A 23,754-nucleotide genomic window follows, 5' to 3' on the forward strand; every position below is an offset into this window, starting at 1 on the left:
GTTGACCCAGCACCATGAGGACAATTTGGGGACTGCTTGAAAACAATACGATCTTGAGAGCTAGAAAACGGCGACGATGGTGCTGACGAGGTGTTCCTCAATAAAAACCACCGGGTAGGCCGTAGCCCTCACAGGGGTGTTGCGCTTCGATGTCTAATATTGTAAACATTAGATTATGTGCCCGGAAACTCTTGCGCACATATACACGTCCCCGTATATAGAGAGAATTTAATTAATAATGGGAAAACATTATTTTTCTACTTGGTTGGTACGTGTACAATATAGTCTCCTCCAATGTTGACGTTATCAGCGCCTGAATTCACCATCTCTTCTGCTGAGACTTTTGCTATTGGTCAAGCTTTATTGTACAGGTTGGTCCGAATGCCCTGTTACTCGAAGGTGGTAGTCACAGTGGAAGTAAATAAATTTGTTCTCTGCCTTCAGATGGCTGACACAAGTAACTGTAGTGTGTATCAATGGTGAGTGGCATGAACGCCCCAGACCAGTAAACAATAAGGGAAGTGCAATATGACTTCACTGCAATATTTAACAAAGAGACCGACAATAATGTCACACAGAACATGCACTGTGTCAGGAAAATAGTGGAAGTCTGGATCGGTAACTTTGTACCCGTAAATTGTTCTGCAGGGGATAACGATACATTCGGATCACCTTGTTTTTACAGCATTCAACAGATCCGTATCGACTTTATTGGAAGACCATTGAAGTAAGCCCTCAACATATCACCACCAACACCTTGTGTTTAGGCAATCCGGATAACATTACAATGTAACTGGAATAGACTGGAAATTGCCTTTTGTAATATGCTCAAATGTCTGACAGTGACGGAAGCAATTAAATACTGTGGCGAAATCGAATCCCCATGACTTCATACCTTAAGAGTTGTCAATCGTTCATGGCATTTCCTCACGATGTAGAACATTTACAACACGTGACAGCAATATTCATGGAAAACAATACATTCAAGATATAATTTTAAATTGCACAAAAAAACTGCAAATAACCTTACCTGTCGAGCAACTGTCGCTCGCTGATGGCCTTGGCAACGAGTTCCCTCTCCAGCGAGTATCCTCTGATCTTCTCCCGAATCTTCACCAGCTCCAGCTCCAGTTGATCTCTTACTGGAATCCTGTTGCGGCCCGAGAGTTGCTTCAGCAGGCGTCGTCCTCCCAGCCACAGTTTAGTGCTTGAAATATGCTGTGGGTAGAAGAAATACACATTCATTAAGTTTTGTCCACTTTGAATGAATCACTGTGAACATGGTACAAGGTTCCGCGAAGTATATTTTGCAAAGTTTGCTCATTATGTGAAGAATATTTATTTATTTATTTGTTTATTTATTGAGAAAATTTCAGATACAGCACAGGTGGCCATTTTACACTGAAATTGTCAACAATGAGAAAGCAATAATTATAATAAGCATAAAAAATAATAATAAAATACATAAATAAAAAATAAATAAGAAGTAGTTAAGAGTAACAAAACAACATAAAAGTGAATAGCAAATGAACAAATAATAAGTAAGAGATGGCACTAGGTGATATTAATTACAAGTATTTCTTCTGATAGAAGACCGAAAGGCAAACTCGGAGGAAAATATATCAATTCTTGAGGGGAGTCTATAAAAGAGAGATCTTTTTTGAATTTCTAGTCTAGGTTTTTTTGTATAAAATAACCTTGTATTGCGCATAGGTACTCTAAAGTGGAATTCCTCAAGGAGTGTGTTGCAGCGGATTTTGCCATTCACAATTTTGTATAAGTAACTGAAATCATTCTGCAAACGTCGCTGATAAGCAGTTTGTAAGTTTAGAAAAGACAAGATATCTGTCTGTTGATGTTACAAATAATACCCTTGCTCAATTTAATTTTAAACAACGTGAGGTTCAAGGATTCAGATAAAACCACCAACGACATTTACTGCTCAAGCACAAAATCCAGCTCAATATATCTCAAATTACATCGCATGGACAGCAAGGGCGCCCGCAGAGGAGAGCCACTTGGCCCCCTGAAATATCTGGAAAAAACAGCTTGGGGAAAGGTGGAGAGATGCTTTTATGTATCAACATGGAGTGGGGGGATAACTATGCAAATTGGAGGATGTTTTATGAGAATTGTCATAACTGGGGGGATAGCATCACCCACTCCAGGCACGTAGCCAGGGGGAGGGCTAAGGGGGCTGAAGCACTCCCCAGATATCCTACAAATATCTAATTTAAATAGTGTATAGTGGTAATTAATTTTACTTCCTTAGCAGAAATAAACATTAGATTGAAAAAAGTTTAGTGTATAACAGAAAAACTTGGTAATATTTTTATTTTCTACCATTTAATCCAAAGAATAAATGGATCCACAGAGAGAGGTCACACAATGTAAACGTTATGAGTAAAATTTGGCCCTAACTTTTAAAGCCTTTTTTAACGGAATGTGTAAAAGTTAATAACAAAATACAATAACTACGAATTTTAGATCACTAACTGCACAAAATGTAAGAAAAAAAATGGACAACAGTGTTTTATATTCACTCATACGGTGGATCGAGTAGTAAAGTCTCTGTATTTATATAGGCTAATAATAACAATTATAATAATAAGAATAAATTTGGAATTAAAATTGGTTTACTTTTAATAACTTATAATAGTTATTATTGTAAAATGACAATTATAACCGTGGTAATAATTATTACTGTCATTACTATTTCTACTAATCAAGTTTTATCAGTGTCCTGCTCCCTCTACAAATATTTCTGGCGACGCCTGTGCTGATGAGCTCCCCACCGAAATAAAATCCTGGCTACGGGCCTGACCCACTCCCTCCCCCTTTGAACACTGCTGCCCTCCCTAAGAAAAATCGTTACAAGCCTGAAGTGTCCATGACTGTAACATAGGAAAAATCAGTTTTTCGCTCTTCATCTTGAGAAGTGTTGACACATGTCACTCAAATGCAATAACAGAGTACCCCTTGAAGTTATACACCTATTATGAAAATGTATTATAATTTATAATGTATATATATATTTTTTTACAGGCCTCCCCGATTGTGTAGTGGTAACGTCGTCGCCTTGTAATAAAAGATTCACGGGTTCCATACCTGGTGGAGGCGAATAGCGGGTCGGATCCACTTTAAACTGTAGGTCCAGTCCGGATTAGCCTTTCTGTGTACAAAGTGGATTTAAAACCAAACTCAAACAAGTATACACACAATATTTAGTTTTTCTTGTTTTTCGTTTTGTTGCCCTTTTCAAAGCATTATTATTATCTTCAGTGAAGGTCCAGGACTGTAGGTACCCCCTCCTCCCTCTAAATACGTGCTTGCACATATCAAGAGAGTTCGAAAACGACTATCAATAATCTAGATGTCAGCAATGGCAGAAAATACAAAGCAATAAACTGGAGGCAGCCGAAAATTTTGTTCAAATTCGTTCCACTGAAGCTATTTTGTCATAGAAGAGTACATGAAATGTATTTCTTGTCCTGTGATATTTTTTTATATATATATTTTTTTTCTTTGGAGCCAACGAAGGATGAAAGGGAACAGTTGGCTTTCATGGCGTAACGTGCGAGGCAGCCTTGGCTGAGAGGGGTCACTGTTACAGAGTTCCGAGTTTCCATTTTCCGCCACAGTTGTTTTCGGAGTATTGCTATTTAGCATCACATATGGAGTTACGAATTTTAGAAATTTAGACTTTTGAAGGAAAAAATCTTTCTTCGTAGTTTAAAATTAGGAATTTCGAGCTTGAAACAAAAAGTTCAAGTTGACAGCAGTGTAATACTAATTAGATCCTGATAACTTTGTTGAATGTGAGGTATCGCAACTAAGAGATATATCGATTGCTCACTTTCGGTTGTTTACTATAACAGAATTAATTTTGCATCAAGTTGAAAATACACAGTTCTTTTAACTCGCCAAACTTCATATTTGTACCGTAGTTTGAGTACTTTCGAAGTTGTTGTTTGCTAGGTCTTCAATTTAGAAAAATTCAAATCCCTATATTTGCTTCTTTCCGAAATATCCACAGGGCAATTTATATCGATTATTCCCTTTCACCGGCTAGCAGATCTAGAATTTATATTGTGTTGAACTAATATTCGTCTTAAAACAAAACTTTGCCAATATTACAATTCTGATCCTATGACTTCTATAGCTCCAAACCTAAATTTTAACCATCGTGGGTTCTGACTTCCACCTTTATAGCTTTGGAGGTTTCTAAGATACTGGTAGTTGGCAAGGACCCGACATATGTTACTTCTTATAAAGTATATTGAGTAGTGCCTTGGAGACAATCACTGACTTCGTAAAATTGAATAAATACGAAGAAAAAAATATGAAAATTAAAGAATTGAGGGCTAATATTCCGAAAACAATACCGTATAAAATTTTAAAATGAGTACAATATTTCTCTAAATTGAAATCAAATATTCAATTTATATTGTAATTGGATAAGATATATTTTACATTCAGTGAGGATCTAATGCCGATAACAATTCACTCGTTGAGACAGCGGCTTATTACAATAATTATTGGTATGCCTTTTTCCTGTACTACTAAGGAAACACTTATCCTTTCCGAAGGAACATCCAAGTACAACGCAAAGGGCTTTTTTGTATCTATTGAGTCTACGAAAATCTGAGACATTACGTCAAGTCATTCTGGATCCATCTAGCAAACTTATGTGGATAACGAAATTAAATTCTGATTTGAAACGTCAGCATTCCATACATTTCTTCATACATTAACCGGACAATCACTAATATTTCTACCAGAACGTCCTTCCCCCCCCCCCCACACACATCTGTGATTTGTGAGAAGTGTGGAACCGTGAAACAGTTGATAGACTTAAATGAATCGAAGCAGAAATGATCAATGCGATGTAGGAAGATATCACCCACAACTCCAAACTAAACCTAAAGCGGAAAAGAATTGCTTTGATTTGCAGATAATCTATACGCGAATCTGTTTCTCAAACACGCAGAAGATCAAGTAATCAGATTATGCCAATATATCAAGGTGCTGTTTACACGCTATAGAACATGTGTGCTTCATGAGACTATAGATATGGAGAGTTGGATTCTTCATTTAACATCATTAGAAAAGAAGAGTGGGTATATTTGCATTTCGGGATCACAATATGGAAATAAAGATGAGTGCACCGTGAAATTGAAATATTCAAGTTCGACTCGCAATTATACATGCGCAGGTTGATATTTGAAGGGAGATAAGGGGGGGTTTCCTCTTCTGCACTGTTAGAAGTTACCGTAAAGTTTACACTCTACCGATAAAATGTACACTATCTGTTAATTTACAAAAACGGTACGCAACCATTTTGAACTTAAATTTGAATACGTATTTTATTATGCATAAAGATAGTTAATGATTATAAATTACAGTTGCATGGACCATAAACATAGTTTTAAAAACTGAATCATTACAATTGCATTAATTAGGGAAAGTACGTAATGGCAGATAACATTTTAAAAACGGTCATGGTCATTTTTACGGTATGATGGTAGTGGAAATTGACGGTTTTAAGACCGTCATTTCTCCAGTAAACTTTTACAGTGTGGTTTCTACATCCCCCTGTGCTTGGTAATTTTTGGCTCTGGGGGGAAACTATACACACATTCTACGTAACTTCATTTTTTCCGGAACAGCCTAGATATAATAACTAGGAATGGGTGTTTCTTTGTGAGTGTCCCTTCATCATCATTAATTTAATCTAATCATAATTCATTCCATCGTGTAAATTAGCCCAGTGTGACAGTAAAGCAACGTAAAAAATACAAAATATAAATAATTTTATACACTGGCTAAATACGAAAGAAAATACAACTAAGAATAATAATTGTGTCTACTAAATATAGGAATGGAAAGTAGTTTTATGTTCTGTGAGTATTCTCCAAATATTCATATTATTGCCGTGGGCCTAAACGTTACATTTTTTAATACAAGTAAAAAAAAAAGATTAAGAAATCCTATGAAGATTAAAATTTCAAATTGTAACTTTTCTATTGTCCTTTAATGCATGTCGTAATTTCTAAAACTCTTGTTAAGAAACACACATCTCTTATGCAACAGCAGCAATATTTAAAAGGAAATAAGTTCCTGATTATTAACCGAATTCCTTCAAACATCAATTGTAAAGTTTTTAGACATGAACATTTCCACACAGCAAGTTTAAATCACATTAAGTGTAGTTGGCTTCCGTATTCCGTTTCCTGGTGGTAAGAGAGTTAACGGGACTTTTACGTAAGTGTTAGACAAGCTAATTACAATCTGCCTCAACAATTTCCACTTTCCAGCAGAGAGTGCAACGGAGACTATTAGGGAAAAGAATCGTGGAAATAAATGTCGCTGAATCACGTATTTACTCTAATATTAAAATAGTAATTAACAAAGCTGCAAGTATTACACATTTCTAACGGTTCATGTCGTTCCTATCATTTTAAGGTATTCATATTTCAGGAACTATATAAACTAGACAGATACAACTTAATGGATAACATGCTGCGTTCACACTTTTATCCGTATCACGTGTCATGTTTGTATAATGATCGACTTTGTGTGGACGGTAGCCCGTAGCGAAGGGTAGCTCCAGGGAAGGGGTGATAAAAGATAACAAGTTAGAATATGCAAGGGAGAAATTTACACTTGGCAGAGGTAACAGGCGAAGGAAAACATACAAGGTGTTAGTCGACTCTTGTTCCTATTGGAGATTTTCGATAAAGTGGCCCTTAGATACTTCCTTTGGGGGAGGGAGGTACCAACCATGTGAAAATGTAGATGTCACCATTCAACTCGCCCCTAAATGTACCTTCATGGCAAGGTGCTGTATGCACAGGGACGTTTACCTTATCATTCAACTCGCTACATGACGTTCCCTGTTCGATCACTTCATGAAAATATCTCTATCATAAATCATTTTCGCTTTATAAGGTTGATACGAAGTTACAGATTCGTCCTGCATATAGATCTACATATACGGATTTTGCATGTTTCTTACTTACTGACATTCTCAACTTGCATCGAAATGTTTTTCTCTGTGATCCCTTTCCGAAAAAATAAAATCTTGACTATTTTTGGTGCTCAGGTTTGGATAGAAAACTACATCCACTCCTCATATAATTATTCTTTGCTAAAGTCCGGACTTCACTTTCCAAAATACTGTCACTTTATGTTTTTTTTAGAACAATGGAATCTTTGAGGTCTCCTATCTCGTACAAGATTGCATTGCCTTAGGACGTGATGTTGTTATTTTCCTCGGAGAGAAATCGGGCGGTCAGGCCTTTGTTCGCCTCACGGTCCTTGGGCACAGAGAGCAGCTTCCAAATCTAACATCGCGGCAAGGAAAATATCAAAAGAGCGAGCCACAATCACGTCGCGGCCTTCCCACGACAACATCCGGCCAATGCTCTTCTCGAACAGAGCGACCATGCATGCTGTGTGCAAAAAAATCCATCGGAGTTCAAAGATCCAGTGTGCATTGCCCTAACTAGCAGAGGCTACAATCTTCTTCAGGGATGCCCCAAGATGTGGCTGCTGAGGTTATAACCCCTCTTTGAATCGTGGGGGGCAATTCTTCATTTTAAATGATTTCAAAAGGGAATAACATTTATTTTATTTTCCACATAGAAAAACACAATGAAGGGAATGAAATTTTTCAGCACTCGTTTTCCATGAAGGGGAGGGGGGGCAATTGTCACCCCTTGGCCCACTGGATACGCCCATGCTCTGAATCGTTTTCAAACAAAAACAAGGTCAGTAACATAATAATGTCAGAAGATATAGCAGTAAGTACAAAATAAAACAAAAAACAAACATAATCCTCCCTTTACGAAATATACAAGCCATTGGTCTTATTGCTCACATCACAGCTCACTATCTTGCCGTGTGAAGGTAGTATTAACAACAATGAGAATTATACAAGAAATTTGGGCACGTGATTATCATTTACAGAAGTTGGATACGCATTTACTATGTAAGTACTGGCGTACGCAGGATTTTTTTTGGGGGGGGGGGTGGAATTGTAAAGGTGGATAGTATACATCTGGTTTGTAGGGGGTGCTATACACAACAAGATATTTCGTATATTTAGAACGTTCTACTCTCAAAAGCCGGCCCCCTTGGCGGAGTGGTTAGCACATCGCGCTACGACGCCAGGGGTCCCGGGTTCGAATCCCGGCCTGGACATTGATGTTTGTGAGTGTCCATTCATCAATTTCATCATGTCATCTCTCATCCCTATCGTCGCAAATTAGACAAAAGTGGCGCAAAAAGCGATGTAAAATAAATAAATCAATCATCTACTCCCAAAAATGACAATCTGGATTGGTTTAGAAGGGGATTTACTTACATTTACTACTATGGTTTTTCTCGAGTTTTTCACGGTTTTTATTTGAAAATGTTGATTTTCTCAAACTTTCGGAGGGGGCTGTAGCTCCTTTAGCCCCCTCCTCTCTGCGTACGTCAATGATTGCAATATACATAAAAGGCACAACGTAAATCAACCTCGGCCACTTGTGGAGGTGCTGTGATGCTCCATGTAGGGACATAGTTGGAAAATATCGCACCCAAGCCTGAAATCGAACTCTGGTCTCCTGGGTAGCAGTCAGACGTCCTATCGACTGGATCACCGTGGCTCTAACTGCGTGCGCATATATGTGTGTATTCTTTCAGTTCGCGAAATTATATATTTGTGTCTGTATTAGTAGTTTTCGAGAGATCAACTGATTTTGAATGATTCCATTGTTGACTTCGACAGACAAATGTACAATCCAATCGAATGTTCTTCTAAAATCGATACTTCATATATACACACGCGGCTTTCTAAAATTATTGCCAGGGTTTGATTAAGTTATTACTAATGCTGCATAATTTTAAAAAAACTAGCGTTGCTGCTGTAATCTACTTAGAAACTGACCAAGCTATTGTGTGCCTCTCGATTCGTTCCTAACGTGTATTTGCGTCAAAGCCCGCAAGGAAGCAGTTTTCGGAAAATACTCACAAACTCACTTTTTGTCTGAATTCTTGGCGAATATTTCTGAAGAGAAAAACACATGGAGAAAACTGGCCTGTGCCCACCCGTGCCTACCTTCCTACTCACCCAAATATAGTAAATGGGGGGAAATTTAAGAATCATTTGTAATACAGCAAGAATCACACACATTCAGGGGATTAAAGAAAGAATGGGTCACAAAGTGTTAAATAGAAAAACAGGCGAACAAGGAAGAGAAGAAAAGATGGAAATAAAGATAAACAGGGAAAAAGGAAACAAGACGAAAGAACGATAGAAAGAGAAAGGAAATGGGGATGAAAGAAACAAGAATCGAAAGAGTAGGAGAAACAGAGGATGGAACAAACTAAGAAAGAAAAAAGGGAGAAATACTGAAAAATAAAGAGAGGGGGAAAGACAGAAAAACCTGAGAGAAACAGAGAGAGAACTGAAGAAAGATAAAGCGAGAAATATACATACAAAGACAAGGAAACGGTGGAAAGAAAATCGGGATCTACCAGAAAATATTTCGTCCATCCTTGATGGCATGATATTCGTTATTAGAGATTCAAAAACTGGGAGAAGGCGATGGAAAATTTTCAAGTTCTTGAAATGTCTTCAACTCGTCTACAACCTCATCTTCGCTCCAACGAAGTCGCCAATAGAAGCACAATTTTCAGCAATCAAAGCAACTGAACAGAAGTAGTTTTATGAACAGACAAGTGGAAGAAAAATAATTCTGTTTTTAGTTTGTTCTTCTTCAAAGCTTTTCAATTTATCTGTTCTTTAATAATTGTTTCACCTACACGCGTAATTATAGCTCATCTTCCTCATCACCATCTTAAAAGTTAGACAAATAACGTTAAAGAAAAAATCCACAATGATAAGTGTTAATAATAATAATAATAATAATGATGAAAATTGTAGATAGAAACAATAACAATTTACGTTAACTATGTATATTGCTAAAATGGCTACTTTCTTCGGGAGCCATGGAGGACGGTCTCATAAAAAGTAGGATTCACGCCTGTTCACCGAAAAATCCGAGGGGGCAAAGGTATACACTTACTTGATTTGAGGTGGAATCATTCTTACGTTGTTGAACACGCAGATCGTTCTTACGTTGTGGAACTCGCAGGAGATGTAGCATGTAGACACTCTTAGGGGGTTATTATAAGTTTGAGAAATTTCTGCTCAAGAACTCATTTTAGAAATGAATAACTTTTGAACTGAAAATATGTCAGCTTCACATGATTTGTTAAAACATTTAATAATCATTTTCTTCCTTTACTGTCAGTTATTATTTCCTACATTTTAACTGAAAGTCCTACATTTTGCAACAACGTTTTCTACTTTCCTTATTATGATCTGGTAGGTATACTTTCAAGAACCGACCTCCGCGACAGAGTGATTAGCACAGGGCGCTACAACCCCAGGGGTCCCGGTCCGGTCTATGCATGGGTGTTCCTTGTGAGTGTCCCTTCAGCAATTTCGTATCATCTCTCATTTTCACCGTCGCGATTAGCCAAAAATAGAAGGAAAGCGGTGCTAAATAACAAATATAAAAAAATGAAACCGTTATGAAACCAAAGCAACAGCTTCGGACAATGGATGGATATAATGGAATTCGAACCTGGCGATCTTCATGGACTGATTTATCACTTGTAACATGAAATGTCAGGACTTTGTTAAGACCTGGGAAAATGAATGAAGTGTCAAATGAGATATTAAAATTTAGATATAATCTGGTTGTACTTCAGGAAATTAGATGGCAAGGGCAAGGAAGAATTGATAAGCCAGGGTACACATTACTTTATAGTGGACCAGAGAGGAGGACCGGACAATTCGGTGTAGGCTTTATAATAACCAAAAGGATGAGGAAAAGACTTCTGGAATTTGAAGCAATTAATGAAAGGATGTGTAGAATACGGTTGAGAGGAAGATTTAGAAACATAACAATTGTAAATGCACATGCGCCTACAGAAGAGAAAGACGATAATGAGAAAGAAGAGTTCTATGACAATCTGGAACAAGCATGTGGAAAGATCCACAAGTATGATATGTTGACAGTATTGGGCGACTTTAATGCTCAGGTGGGAAAGGACGAATATCAGCGCGGTGTTGCCGTCCAGCATACTCTCCATGTGGAGAGTAATGAGAATGGGAACCTTCTTTGCCAGTTTGTTGTCAGGAACAACATGATCATAACAAGTACCTGTTTTGAACATAAAAGAATTCACTTGGAAGGCACCTAATGGAACAATGATCCAGATTGATCATATCCTTGTTAATGCACGACATGCCTCATCAGTTATTGATGCAAGAAGCTACAGAGACCCAATTGTGAGAGTGACCACTACCTGGTAAAAGTAGTAATGAGGGAAAATTGATCGCGGTGCAAAGAAACGAGATGGCCAAGAGAAAGAAGTGGAACATGAATAAAATGATAGACGAAGAAGTTATAAGTGAATACGTAAGTAAAAAGTGAAGAAGAAAGAGAATGACAGACTGCAAGTGGTTGAGGACGAATGGGGAATGATAGAAGGAGTGATAAAGGAGGTAGCATGGGTGGACACTTTTGGAGAAGAGAAAACTAAAAGGAATGGGTGGTTTGATGAAGAGTGCAGACGGGTTATAGATGATAAAAACAAACCTAGAGAGAGAATGTTACAGAGGGAGACTCGAAGTAATGCTGAGAGGTATGAGGAATTAAGAAGAAAAGCACATACACTATGCAAACAAAAGAAGAAAATGAAGTTCAAAAGGAAGATGCAAGAAATTGAATTAAATCAACAAAGTGAAATAAGAAAATTCTATAGAGTAATAGATAGAATGGGAATAGGATTTGAGCCAAGAATAGAATGCTGTAAGGATAAGAATGGGGAAGTAATTGTAGAACAGAATCAGATACTGAATAGAGCACTTTAAGGAGATTTTGAATAAAGTGGAAGACCAAGAAGAAGAGCAATATAATAGGCATATAGGAAATAAGAATGATCACGAGGTACAAGAACCTACTATGGAAGAAGTTGAATTTGTAATGAAGAAAATAAACAATAATGGAGCTCCAGGCGAGGATGAAGTGATAATAGAACTTATTAAACTTGGCGGTAACACATTGTTGGCAGCAATACATAGATTGATTGTAATGATATGGGAAACTGAAACAATGCCCAACAGATGGAAATCCGGAATAATATGCCCAATTTATAAGAAAGGTGATAAATTAATATGTGGATATTACAGAGGATATTACACACTTCTTAATGTGGTCTATAAGATCCTATCAGGATTGATCAGATAGAGAATAAAAAGTTACACAGAAGATATATTTGGAGAGTACCAATGGGGATTTCGGCCAGGCAGAAGCACTACTGATCAGATGTTTATTATTAGACAGATGATGGAGAAGTTTTATGAACATGACGTGGATTTGCGTTTTCCATTTGTTGACTTCAGGCAGGCTTTTGAGAGTGTTAATCGGAATGGACTGTTTAAGGTACTTGAGAAGTATAATATTCCCCTCAAAATAATAAGACTAATAAGAATGACTATGAGTGGTACTAAGGCAAGAGTGAAAGTAAGTAGTAAACTGAGTGAAGAATTTGAATTCAATACAGGAGTGAAACAAGGGGATGGCCTTAGTCTGACACTGCATAAAGTAATAAATGTAGTTGACCAGAAGGGAACAATGTGTGCATATGCAGATGATATTACTATCATTACTAGAGCAATAAGTACACTTAAACAAATTTATGAGCAAATGGAAAGAGAAGCAATAAAAATGGGACTTACTGTAAATGAAAAGAAGATTAAGTTGGATTGATTTGGTGTTTTAAGTCCAATTTATGCACAGTAAGGCTAATCGGGACTGGGCCTACAGTTTAAAGTGGAATCCGAACCACTATGTGCTTCCACCGGGTATCGAACACGGGACCCCTTGATTACAAGGTGACGAGGCCAAAAGAAGATTAAGTAGCCTATTTGAGAATGTCCAACTCTGCGATTAGAAGAGCACCTTAAGATCTGACAATTAGAGAGAAAAAGTTTGAGGGAGTCCCTTGTTTCAAATATCTGGGGACAATGGTATATAACGATAATGATATGAGTAAAGTAATAAAGGAAAGAACACAGGCAGGCAATCGTGCATATTTTGCAAATAAGCACATGTTTAGAAATGGATTGATTACAAGAAATACAAAGCTTAAAATTTATAAGACACTGGTACGACCAGTTGTCACTTATGGATCAGAGAATTGTACTTTGAAATTGTCAGATGAAAATGCCCTCCGAATATTTGAGAGATGGATATTAAGAAAGATATATGGACCTGCGAGGGAAGATGATGGCTGGAGAATAAGATATAATGCAGAGCTGGATGATTTAATAAAAGACCCGGATATAGTGAGATTTGTCAAAGCTCAGGGAATAAATTGGTTAGGACATGTTGAGAGATTAATAGAAGACCGCAAACCAAGAAGAATATTGAGAGAAAAGCTTCACCACGCAAGAAGAAAGGGCAGACCACGACTTCGATGGATAGACGACGTCGCTGCAAACATGCGGATGATAAATATTAAAGGATGGAGGAGATGAATTGATGACAGAGTGAAATGGAGGCTGATTGTGGAGGAGGCCAGGGCCCACCAAGGGCTGTAGAGCCAGAAAGAGAGGGAGAGAATAACAAATTTCAAATCAAATCTCCCACCCCAAGAGGTCGCTATCGTCGACTTCGGAAACCACAAAAACTTATTTCAGAACCACAGCATCACCCGAGTTACTCATTGAGATATATATGAAATATATTTTTCTTATTTACTCTGGTGTTACGAAGCCAGGGGTCCCGGGTTCAAATTCCAGCCTGGGCATCGATGTGTGTGTGTCCATTCATCAATTCCATCATATCATCACTCATCCCCATCTTCGCAAATTAGCCAAAAGTGGCACAAAAAAGCGAAGTAAAATAAAGCAAATAAATAAACAATAAATTATTTACTCTGGTAGTTTACGTCGCGTGATTCTACCGGAAAGGGCAAAAACGAAATTTCCATGCCTTACCGGAAGTTCGAATTCAGGACCTCGTGGTTTTGAAATGTTTTACAATAGCCAGTGGACCACGAAGCTCAGTTCATCCCCGCTTCCGACAAAAGACAATGTACTCGTACAGGTCGCGATCAAAAGGTCATCTACGCAAAGCAACAACTCTACAATGCTGAATAAATTCCGCAACTTGTGAACATATTTGGTTTATTGTAAACAAGGTAAAAGTTCGTAATGTCTTTCATTAACACATAATGAAACAGGTTTTGGAGCTGCATTTTCTGTGGAACTGCGATGGTATGACTAAGCACTATTGTTAAAAATTATTGGCAGCATTATATTATAACAATCAAAAATTGCTCGAGCAATCCTTGCCCAGGCGGTAAAAGTTTAGCACAAATACTCTAATCGGGACAACATATACTGTTGACACCATGGTGCGCAATCATTGAACACTGGTGGGGGAAAGAAAGATCTACTACATACACAAATATATGATATACATATTTATTATGTTAATAATATAAATGTAAGTTACTAACTAATTAAATACATTATTTTTAAAAATACATATAAAAGGAAATCGTATATATATATGCAGAGGAGAAGAATGCTGTTGAGAAGGGGAAATCCCCCCTGTCCCCCCAGGATTTCAAACCCTGAGCTGACACCGGAAATCGAATCATGGACTTGGTTAAAAGTAATAAGGTTAACTAATATACACAATGCGAAATCATTCTAGGTCAAATTTCTCTATTTATCCCTTACTGTAATCATTATGAATGCAAATTACGTTGAACTACTTCAATTTCACAAAAAAAACTAGTAGGATAATTATATAACCTTATTTACTGGAGGAGATAGATCGTACAGTATCATTTCAAAGGTACAATTACGATTAATTTATCTGATCACAAGTTTGACCTAAAACGAACCCTTGTAATTGTCTTCAAATTAATATTATATATATTCTTTGCTTCTCCTAGAAAAAAAATCTAGATCCGACGGCTAATCACGGGTACTAATCAGAAACTGGCAAATCGATATCAATCTTTTACATACTCTTGAACAAACTGATAGGTTGATTTAGATTGCAAGAACAAGTACATGAGAAGTTTTGTAGTGATGATTTCAGTGTTGATTTTTATTATTTGTCTTGTCCCGAATTTATTTTTGCTCATTAAGGTGCGTTTCGTGTGGAGAACTAGTGTGGGGTGGAATACAATACAATACACCTTAAGACCCTCTTGTTCAGTTCGCGAAATCGTTTGACACTTCACTCGTTGAAGTCTTAGCGTAGATCATTGGGTGAATTTCTTGTTGTAAGGTCTCGAACCCTTAATCTTTGTTCAGACCACAGTCTCGGTAAGAGTTATTTATGTGTTTATATTCATACATTTTCATATATATTTTTATAACTTGAACGATTGCTTTATTTGTCGCTACAGTTTTGCCCTTGTACACTTATGTACATTATGATTCTCAAGTTTAATGTTATAATATTCGAAATAAGGAAGTAAATTTCTGAATCTATATTTGAAAATTAGTTCTGGGTTTCAACTGCAAATTTTAACATATTCGCGTGCCCTGGAAAGTGTCATTTGTATACCGGCATAGAGTTTGAGTTTTTAAGTCCACTTTATGCACAGATAGGGTAATTGGGACTCGGCCTACAGTTTGAAGTGAGATCCGAACCACTACGTGCCTTCACCGGGTATCGAACTTGGGACCTCTTGATTACAAAGCGACGACAGTACCACTACGTCATCGGGGAGCCCATCGACATAGCCTCTCGCTATATTGTTATTGGTTTTGCTTTGATTGATTGAATTGCTTTATTTTACTTCGCTTTTTGTGCCACTTTTGGCTAATTTGCGAAGATGAGGAAGAGTGATGATATGATGAAATTGATGAATGGACACTCACAAACATCCATACCAAGGCCAGGATTCGAACCCGAAACCCCTGGCGTCGTAGCGCGATGTGCTAACCACTCTGCCACCGGGGCCGGCTATTTGCGTTGTTGTTGTTGCACCTCGCTATTTCTTTATCATAAATTTTCCAGTGAAAATAAATTCTACTAACTTCTTTATCGAACTATCCCATCATTCCGCTGCTGTAAGTTGAGCCCCATCCATTATTTCTGTAAGTTGTAAGTATATATCCTATATACGTCCATGTTGATGTGATCAATATAAGTAAAGCAAAGTGGAAATAACCAATCTCTGGGAAAGCATTGGCGTTAATTTTGTGGTTCCAGTTCGAGACCTGGCCTCAGCACATCTGTAAGATATTACATGAAATTGACAAAGGGACACTATTTCTTCCTCATCGTCGTGGTTAGTCAACAGTTCCACAAAGCGACATGAAATAAGAAAAAGACAAAGTACAAATACGAATGTAACACCGTGAATGTGGTGAATCACAATTCGCATGCTAGCAATGACCCAACTGTTCAATAATAGGAATCGCCATATTATTTCAGCAATGATCAGAACAAATTTATGATGAAGCTCGTGTTTCTGACCCCGCCCACATAATATATCATTCTCTTGTGATAAACATTTTTATGCACTGTAAGGAACGGATTAAGGAACATCTAAACATTGCTTCAAAGTTATTTTTAAAAATGTTAACTGAAACAACTTCGAACTTTAAAACAAAGTTACTACACTTAGTTTCGAAAATAACAAACTGGTCTAGAACTTATTAAAATATGAAGGTTAGTAAATATGTGACTTCCTTATAGCATTGTCCGTTTGAGTGTTCCCGTTATGTTTATGATTATTACAACATAGTGTTTACGGTTAATGCTTCAGAACCAGCCGGTCGCACGGGAAGTGTATATATCCGTTTGGTCACGTCATGAATGACCTCTACAAAGCACAGGTTCTACAGCTTCTAGTTCTAAACGTGCATTCATGGCTCTTGTTTTCGAGGGCTTTGTTAGGGTAACGAAATATTAGGGGAAAGTTTTGGCTAAAGTTCGCGTTTTAAAATCAAAATCATTGGAGATCCGAAAGAGCAGGAGGAAACTTAAAGCCTTGTTGTGGCCATTTTACAGGAAGCTATGAATGGAATTTTGTAGGCGATAAATTTACACATATTTCGATTTCCAGTTCTATAGAGAGATCGTTAGCAGTACATCTATATTGATTCGGGTCCGTGACTGTGTTTATCGTAACGCGGTACGAAGCCAGAGGTCTTAGATTCGAATCCTGAAAAATACACCGTATTTTTCTATCGTATATTTCACCGTAACCATCCTCACAAAATAACAAAAGTTCGAACATAACCCAATATTGATTTCAATTTAATACAATGTTACCAAAGAATTCTGAATTCACAACTCATTATTCTTGAATTAAACTTTTTTCATCCCAACAGAGTTGTTAGGAAAGGAGTCTTGAAAGTGCACAAAATATATTAAACTTATTATTACCACTGACAAAATACAGTGACTGAAAGAGAATACTTAGTGCAGGCATTCAAAAACGATAACTTACATCATATGATGCAACTACATGACTATCTGGAAGATTTATACCTAGGTATAATTGTTATCTCGAGCTTCATTCTTCCCCCTCAGTGGCGCAGAAACGGGGGGTACAGGGGTAAATTGTACCCCCAAATTCTGAAGGGGGTACTGTACCCCCTAAATCCATAAATTAAATTGTACCTCCTGTACCCCCTTCGATAATTTGACAGACGCAAGGTGCAGCTGTTAAAAGAACATATTTTCAAGTCGCTTAATTAAAATATTTATATTGTTTATAACTTAAACATTATCTTCCTTACCATAGAAATTCATACCATTGTAAACTTATTCTATTACATTGTGCTTGCCACTATTTAGTTCATTGACCTGTGTTCTTGGAAACCTCTTTAAGGAGATGATTGTTTAAAATGAGTGTGGAGCAAAGGAATCAGATAAAGTTTACTATCAGAAAATCACGCTCCAGACGAATTCTCTTTTGCGTAAGGGGGGTACACTTTTCTAGAGAAGGGGTTGCATCGATTCGAAGATACGATACAAATCTTCATCACAAAAGTATATGAATTTTTCAAATGGAACTTCTGAGTGGAAACCGACGAAACAAAAATAAGCACAAACAAGAACGAGAAGGACCTCACCAACCACACAGGAGACGAGATGAGGCTTTGACCAATCTCGATTCGTCTCATGACGATATCATTCCTAGGTGAAGTGAAATGTTCCCTAGACATTAAAACAGGGTACAATTTGTGATTTTATCAGAGGGGGGAGGATTTATTTTTACCTTGTATTAGGTATACTTAGAATTGGACATAATTGCTTAAAATCTAATTTTGATATCAAATGTAACACAAACGCAATTTTAAGTTAAACTCTAAAGTCAAACTGTAAGAAAAATACATTACATACATCACATTACATTACATTACATTTCTTGGATTGTTTTTTTTTTTTTTTTTTTTTTTTTTTTTTGCATGAAAGTAATGCACTGCGGGTCTAAGGAAAGGAAACGTAGGTTTAAAAGTTCTAAAGGATTTCTCTAATCATTGAAGACTAGGTTCACAGCATTGAACCCGCTTTCACATTTAGCTGTAAATACTGGTAAATTTCGGAATTCTTATCTGGTCTTAAAATCTGTTTTTTAAATAACCATAAATTCTAAGAAAGGGAAAAATAAAAATTATTTATGTAAATTTTGCATTAAAAACCGGAAATTCTTGTGAGCTGTTCTAAAATGGAATATTTCTCATGCCTTCACATTATAGGTGTGTTTCACCTACGTCACAAACTGTAGCATTGTGGGATCGAGCAGCCATGATTGTGGCGGGTTCTTGTAAACATTCGGAATTCAAGCGGGCGGGGGGAGATTTGAACCTGTTAGACGTAACCAACCTAGGTTGATTACGTCAACAGGCACTCACGTTTATCCTAGAATTTTCCGAGAAAGAACAGAAGGTGCAATTCACGGCGCAGAATTTTCCGATTGTTGATTAGAATATGCCGTCATGGCGAGAATAAATCGTGCCAACATTAATGAATAAAACAAACAGTACAGAGCGGTGGGGTGAACATTTATTTTCAGGTAAGTTCATACATCGCATTTCTCTCTGACTTTTAGTACAAATGGATTGAACTGGTGTTTTTTATCATACTTGCAAGTAGCGTTTCCTTGTTATTGTTTTATTTGGTAGAAAGGTGTTGATAAGTTTGACGATAAAAATTATAACATTCAAAGTTAAATTCATCTTGATAATTGCACGCTTGTACTTGATTATTTATATTTCATTCATTAACAGAAACTGTTATTCATGAACTGCTATTCATGAGAAAAGGTGCCGGTAGTAGGTTTTGCGTACTACTGTCAGAAAAAAGCACTGCTTGGTTAAAAAATGTCAATGATAAAGCAAAGTATCGCAAATTGATTGATTTATTTGGTTTATTTTACTTCGTTTTTTTTTGCTATATTTGGCTAGTCGTTAAGATCAGTCATGCTCAGGCCGAGATTCGAACTCGTGATCCCTAGCATCCATGGGCGTCGGAAGGGGAAGGGGTCGAATGGGTCGGTGGACCCCCTGGAAATTGACATCGTTCATTTAAAGATACAAGAAAGCCGAAAGTTATTGTTAAGAACAGAAATAAAGTATAATGGTTGGTATTCGAACAGAATAATCAAAGTAAATATGCATTGGATCGAAAATATTGAGTAAAAAATAAAGCAACGAAGTTATATTCTACCATTTCATCCAAAGAACAAATGGTTCCACAGTTTTTAAAATTCCAATAATTACTGTTGTTGGTGAGAGGTCACACAACAAACTTTATGAAAAACAATTCCTCCTAACATTTATTAAAGCCTTTTCATGAACGAGACGTGCAAAAGTTAATATCAAAATGCATTTCAGATACTAACTGCATAAATTGCAAAAGAAATAATAGAAAATAGTTGTTATGTTATTCACTCGTTTAATGGATAGAGTTTCCCCATTTATATAATAAATATAATAATTATTAATATTAGGTATTATTATTCGAATACAATTTATTTTTGTTAGTTCATAATATGTATTAGCTATTGTATAATAATACTTGTCCTCCTCCGTAGTCGAGCGGGTTAAGGCGTTCACTCGTCTTGAGATCGTTCGCTGCGGGACGGCGTAGGTTCGAATCCGGCTCTGGTCGGAATTTATTCGGCCTACGTATAGGGCCGGTGGCAACCCACCATCGTGAGGAAATTGGGAAGCTCCGATTGAGTGAGCGTAACCCGATCGAGAAGACCTACAACGGCTGGGGCTGACCACCCGTCACCCCAATACTGGTCTAAGATCTCCACGCTCTAACAGGTGACGGAGGAACAGTGTGGGAGGGAGACGAGCAGTCGGTACGTAAACCAAGGCCCTCCGAGGGCTGTAGCGCTGTGGGGTTATGGGTTATAATAATACTTATTATTTTTCTACCATTCAACTTTTATCATTTGCCCGACCCCCCTGCAAACATTTCTGGCGACATTGCTAACCACTCCGTCACTGAGGCCTGCATATCCCAAATTGTTAAAGCAAGGAGTGAAATTACTGTTTTTGAACAACTCAACATTTCAAATTACTGTGCTTGAACAAACGTTAAAAGGAAACACACAAAATTATTGCTGAGTCCTGGAATTTTCAGTTAATCTGTACTCAAGATCGTCGATGACCACTCTCTCCCACCCCGAACGGGAAACATAGGTTACTTACTGGATGTAAATATTTCAAGCAGAATCCGAACCACTAATAAATACGAAAACAAACTGGTTCAAGTAAATAAACACAGATGAACTTGAGTTGGCCTTTTCGTTGCATTTTTATGCAATGTTACAGACATTTTACACAGTACTAACAAAACGTGCACTTAGCGCAGGTGTAACGAACGCTCGTGATGGGTATTTCCTTGCAGACGACAAATAGCTTTGCCGCAAACATGGCGGCGGTGCTAATCCTGACGTCACATGAAACCCACCTATACTTAGGTATCGGTGCCTATGGAGAGAGAGAGAGAGAGAGAGAGAGAGAGTGTGTGTGTGTGTGTGTGTGTGTGTGTGTGTATACCGGGTGTCCCAGAAGTCTTTCCCTGATTACAAACTTTATTCATATCCGCTATATGTAAGGTAGAGATGTGAAAGTGGTGCCAAAATGTTGGAAAACTAATCAAGTTTTTTTGTTCCAGGTTTCAGTAACGTGGCTGTAGTGTAGCAGTGTTAGTGCCCAGGAAGCCGGAAATGTTCACAAATCAGGAAAAAGTTCAGTGTGTCCCCTGGTATCATTAGACAAAGCCTGTACAATTTGCACTTTGTAGGCACGAAAAAATAAACGTTTCTGTAAGATATCATAAATATAACTTTGGCTGATGTTTTACGTTGTTTGAAATCGCTGAGGTTGATGGTTCGGCCACCTCTCGGTAAGTCAGCAACAGATTCTGTGGTCTTGAACTTGTCATACCACGACTTAATGCTCTCGACATTGGGCGGCATCTTTCCATAAGTTGTTTGAAAGTTCCTCTGCACTGTTATTGGTGACCGGATCTCGTGACACACTGAGATTTTTCCTGATTTGTGTATATACTTATACATGGGAGGCTGAATTTTGTACCCCCCCTCCAATGAAAAACGTTACTGCGCCACTATTCCCCCTCACAACTCTATTCTTCTGAAGAAATACTTTTCTGAATTATTGAGGGGTGTGTTTCCCTCTTGTCCCCCCCCCCCTGTTCAGCTATAGAGTAAGAGGGAAATCATTTTAAAAGTAACTCAATTTGCTTTGTGCTTGGAGGTATAATCCCACGAATCATACGTTTGACCTAGGGCCTCCCCGATGGCGCAGTGGTAGCGTCGTCGCCTTGTAATCAAGGGGTCCCGGGTTCGATACCCTGTGGAGGCACATAGTGGTTCGGATCCCACTTTAAACTGTAGGTCCAATCCCGATTAGCGTTACAATGCATAAACTGGACTTAAAACACCAACTCAATCAATCAATCATACCTTTGACCGTCTATTGGGCACATTCTAAACAAAGAGTTAACAACACGTGCATAGGGCATCAATGAAATGGGTATCACAACGAGCCATTGTTTATTTTTGTTAGGATGATGCTTGTTGTTGAAACTGTAAAACTGGGCATTTTCGTAGTTGAAGTATATTTGAAAATGTTGCGAGAGGACTACATGCCTAATCGACAACTTCAAGTTCAGCCGAAGACAAAGCCCGTGAGGTGAATTTATGACATCGGCTGATCGATTGAGTTGACGTTTTAAGTCCACTTTATGCATCGGGACTGGACCTACAGTGGATAGTAGGATCCGAACCATTGTGTGCCTCCACCAGGTATCGAACCCGAGACCCCTTGATTACAAGGCAACGAAGATGCCACTGCGCCATCGGAGAGGCCCCATCGGCTGATCTTAATAGGTAAATTTGTCACAACTTACTACACGTCAAATTTTGTGAGTAAACCTTTGTTTTTATTATCATATTTAAGAAATATTTTAATCGTATGAGCAGTTGGATCGTCAAGTTAATGTATTTAAAAAGTAAAGTTGTTCTTGTCTCGACAATGTTGTATGCAGTCAAACAAGGTAGTAATGAGGGGGAGTATTACTTTCACTTTGTATTTAAGTGGATTTCTATTTCTTTTCTAGGCAATTAATTCTAGTTTGTGAGGATGGAAAATACATGGCTTCCTAAGTTTGCACCAAGAATCTAAACTGTGACCTGTTAATTGGCACATATTAAAAACGTACTTTATTTGTTTCTTCTCCATTCAAACTACGGCGACCGGCTATCAACTGGTGTTCGCAACTAGAGCTTAGTAATGCTGTTACCGCTTACACACTTACCTCGCAAGTTTTCATGTCCATTATGTCAGAATGAACGTCGTTGCTGTCGGAGCTGACATCGAAACTGCCAGCGAACCCGCTATCGGCGAACATCATCGCGGTTCGGACAGCGCACAAACAAACCACACGACACAGCAACAACACACATGCACATCACCGCACTGGGTCGTCGAAACAGACGCATAGCGCACCGCGTCCCGACTGCACCTGCTATGAATCACTTCCGGCGTACCTGGGGGATTCACGCTCCGCTGAGAGCTTTTATTTTCTTCGCTTTGCGTAGCCACAGTTTCCTCCGATGTTTCTTTTCGCGACCGCTCACGTTGAGTAACTGCCGATTTCTGACTCCCCTCGTGTAACCGGTGACGTCACGTCTCTCGACTGTGACTGAGCATTGTGAGATGTGCACGAAACCGAAATCGTTGCACACAAACCAGATGTTATCTCCATCGACACCTCTAATTGACAACCAAAACGCAAGGTTTGGAAGCCACGCGAATCTCCTGGTGTTTTGTAAATTCGGATTATTTTACAATCGTTATTTAACAATCTTGCATTCAGATTTTATCGCAAACAAGACAAATAACTTAACACCTGAACACGAAGTGTCTTGCGATTTGTCCTGCATGGTAATTTCGGTGGATAGAATTGAAAATGCACCAGTGTAAACTACAAGTATACATCCACATGTGTTATCTACACTACACTAAAATTAATTTTCGACACCTTGTTTAAAAGGACAAGTACCATTCAGCGCCAGCTGGTGGCTCTAGATTTAGGTAAAGTGTTATTAGGGGAAAATGGGGTAATGTAAAACACACTGTAAAACATCCTTCTTATCGTTTTT

At 37.9% G+C, this 23,754-nt stretch overlaps 1 protein-coding gene across 1 annotated transcript in view; it reads right to left on the minus strand.

Moving 5' to 3' along the window:
• Positions 1-23,240, minus strand: part of LOC145994734 (uncharacterized) — a 230,918-nt gene extending 207,678 nt beyond the window's left edge. The window contains exons 1-2 of the mRNA XM_083130947.1: positions 22,908-23,240; positions 1,031-1,218 (exon numbers count right to left, since the gene is read on the minus strand). Of these exons, the coding sequence (XP_082987073.1) occupies positions 1,031-1,218; positions 22,908-23,003 (284 nt within the window). The 5' untranslated portion in view covers positions 23,004-23,240. The remainder of the gene's footprint in view (positions 1-1,030; positions 1,219-22,907) is intronic.
• Positions 23,241-23,754: the final 514 nt, after the last annotated feature.

The sequence above is a fragment of the Lepisma saccharinum genome, chromosome 11 (assembly GCF_977018435.1).
Source record: "Lepisma saccharinum chromosome 11, izLepSacc3.1, whole genome shotgun sequence".
Lineage (NCBI taxonomy): Eukaryota > Metazoa > Arthropoda > Insecta > Zygentoma > Lepismatidae > Lepisma > Lepisma saccharinum.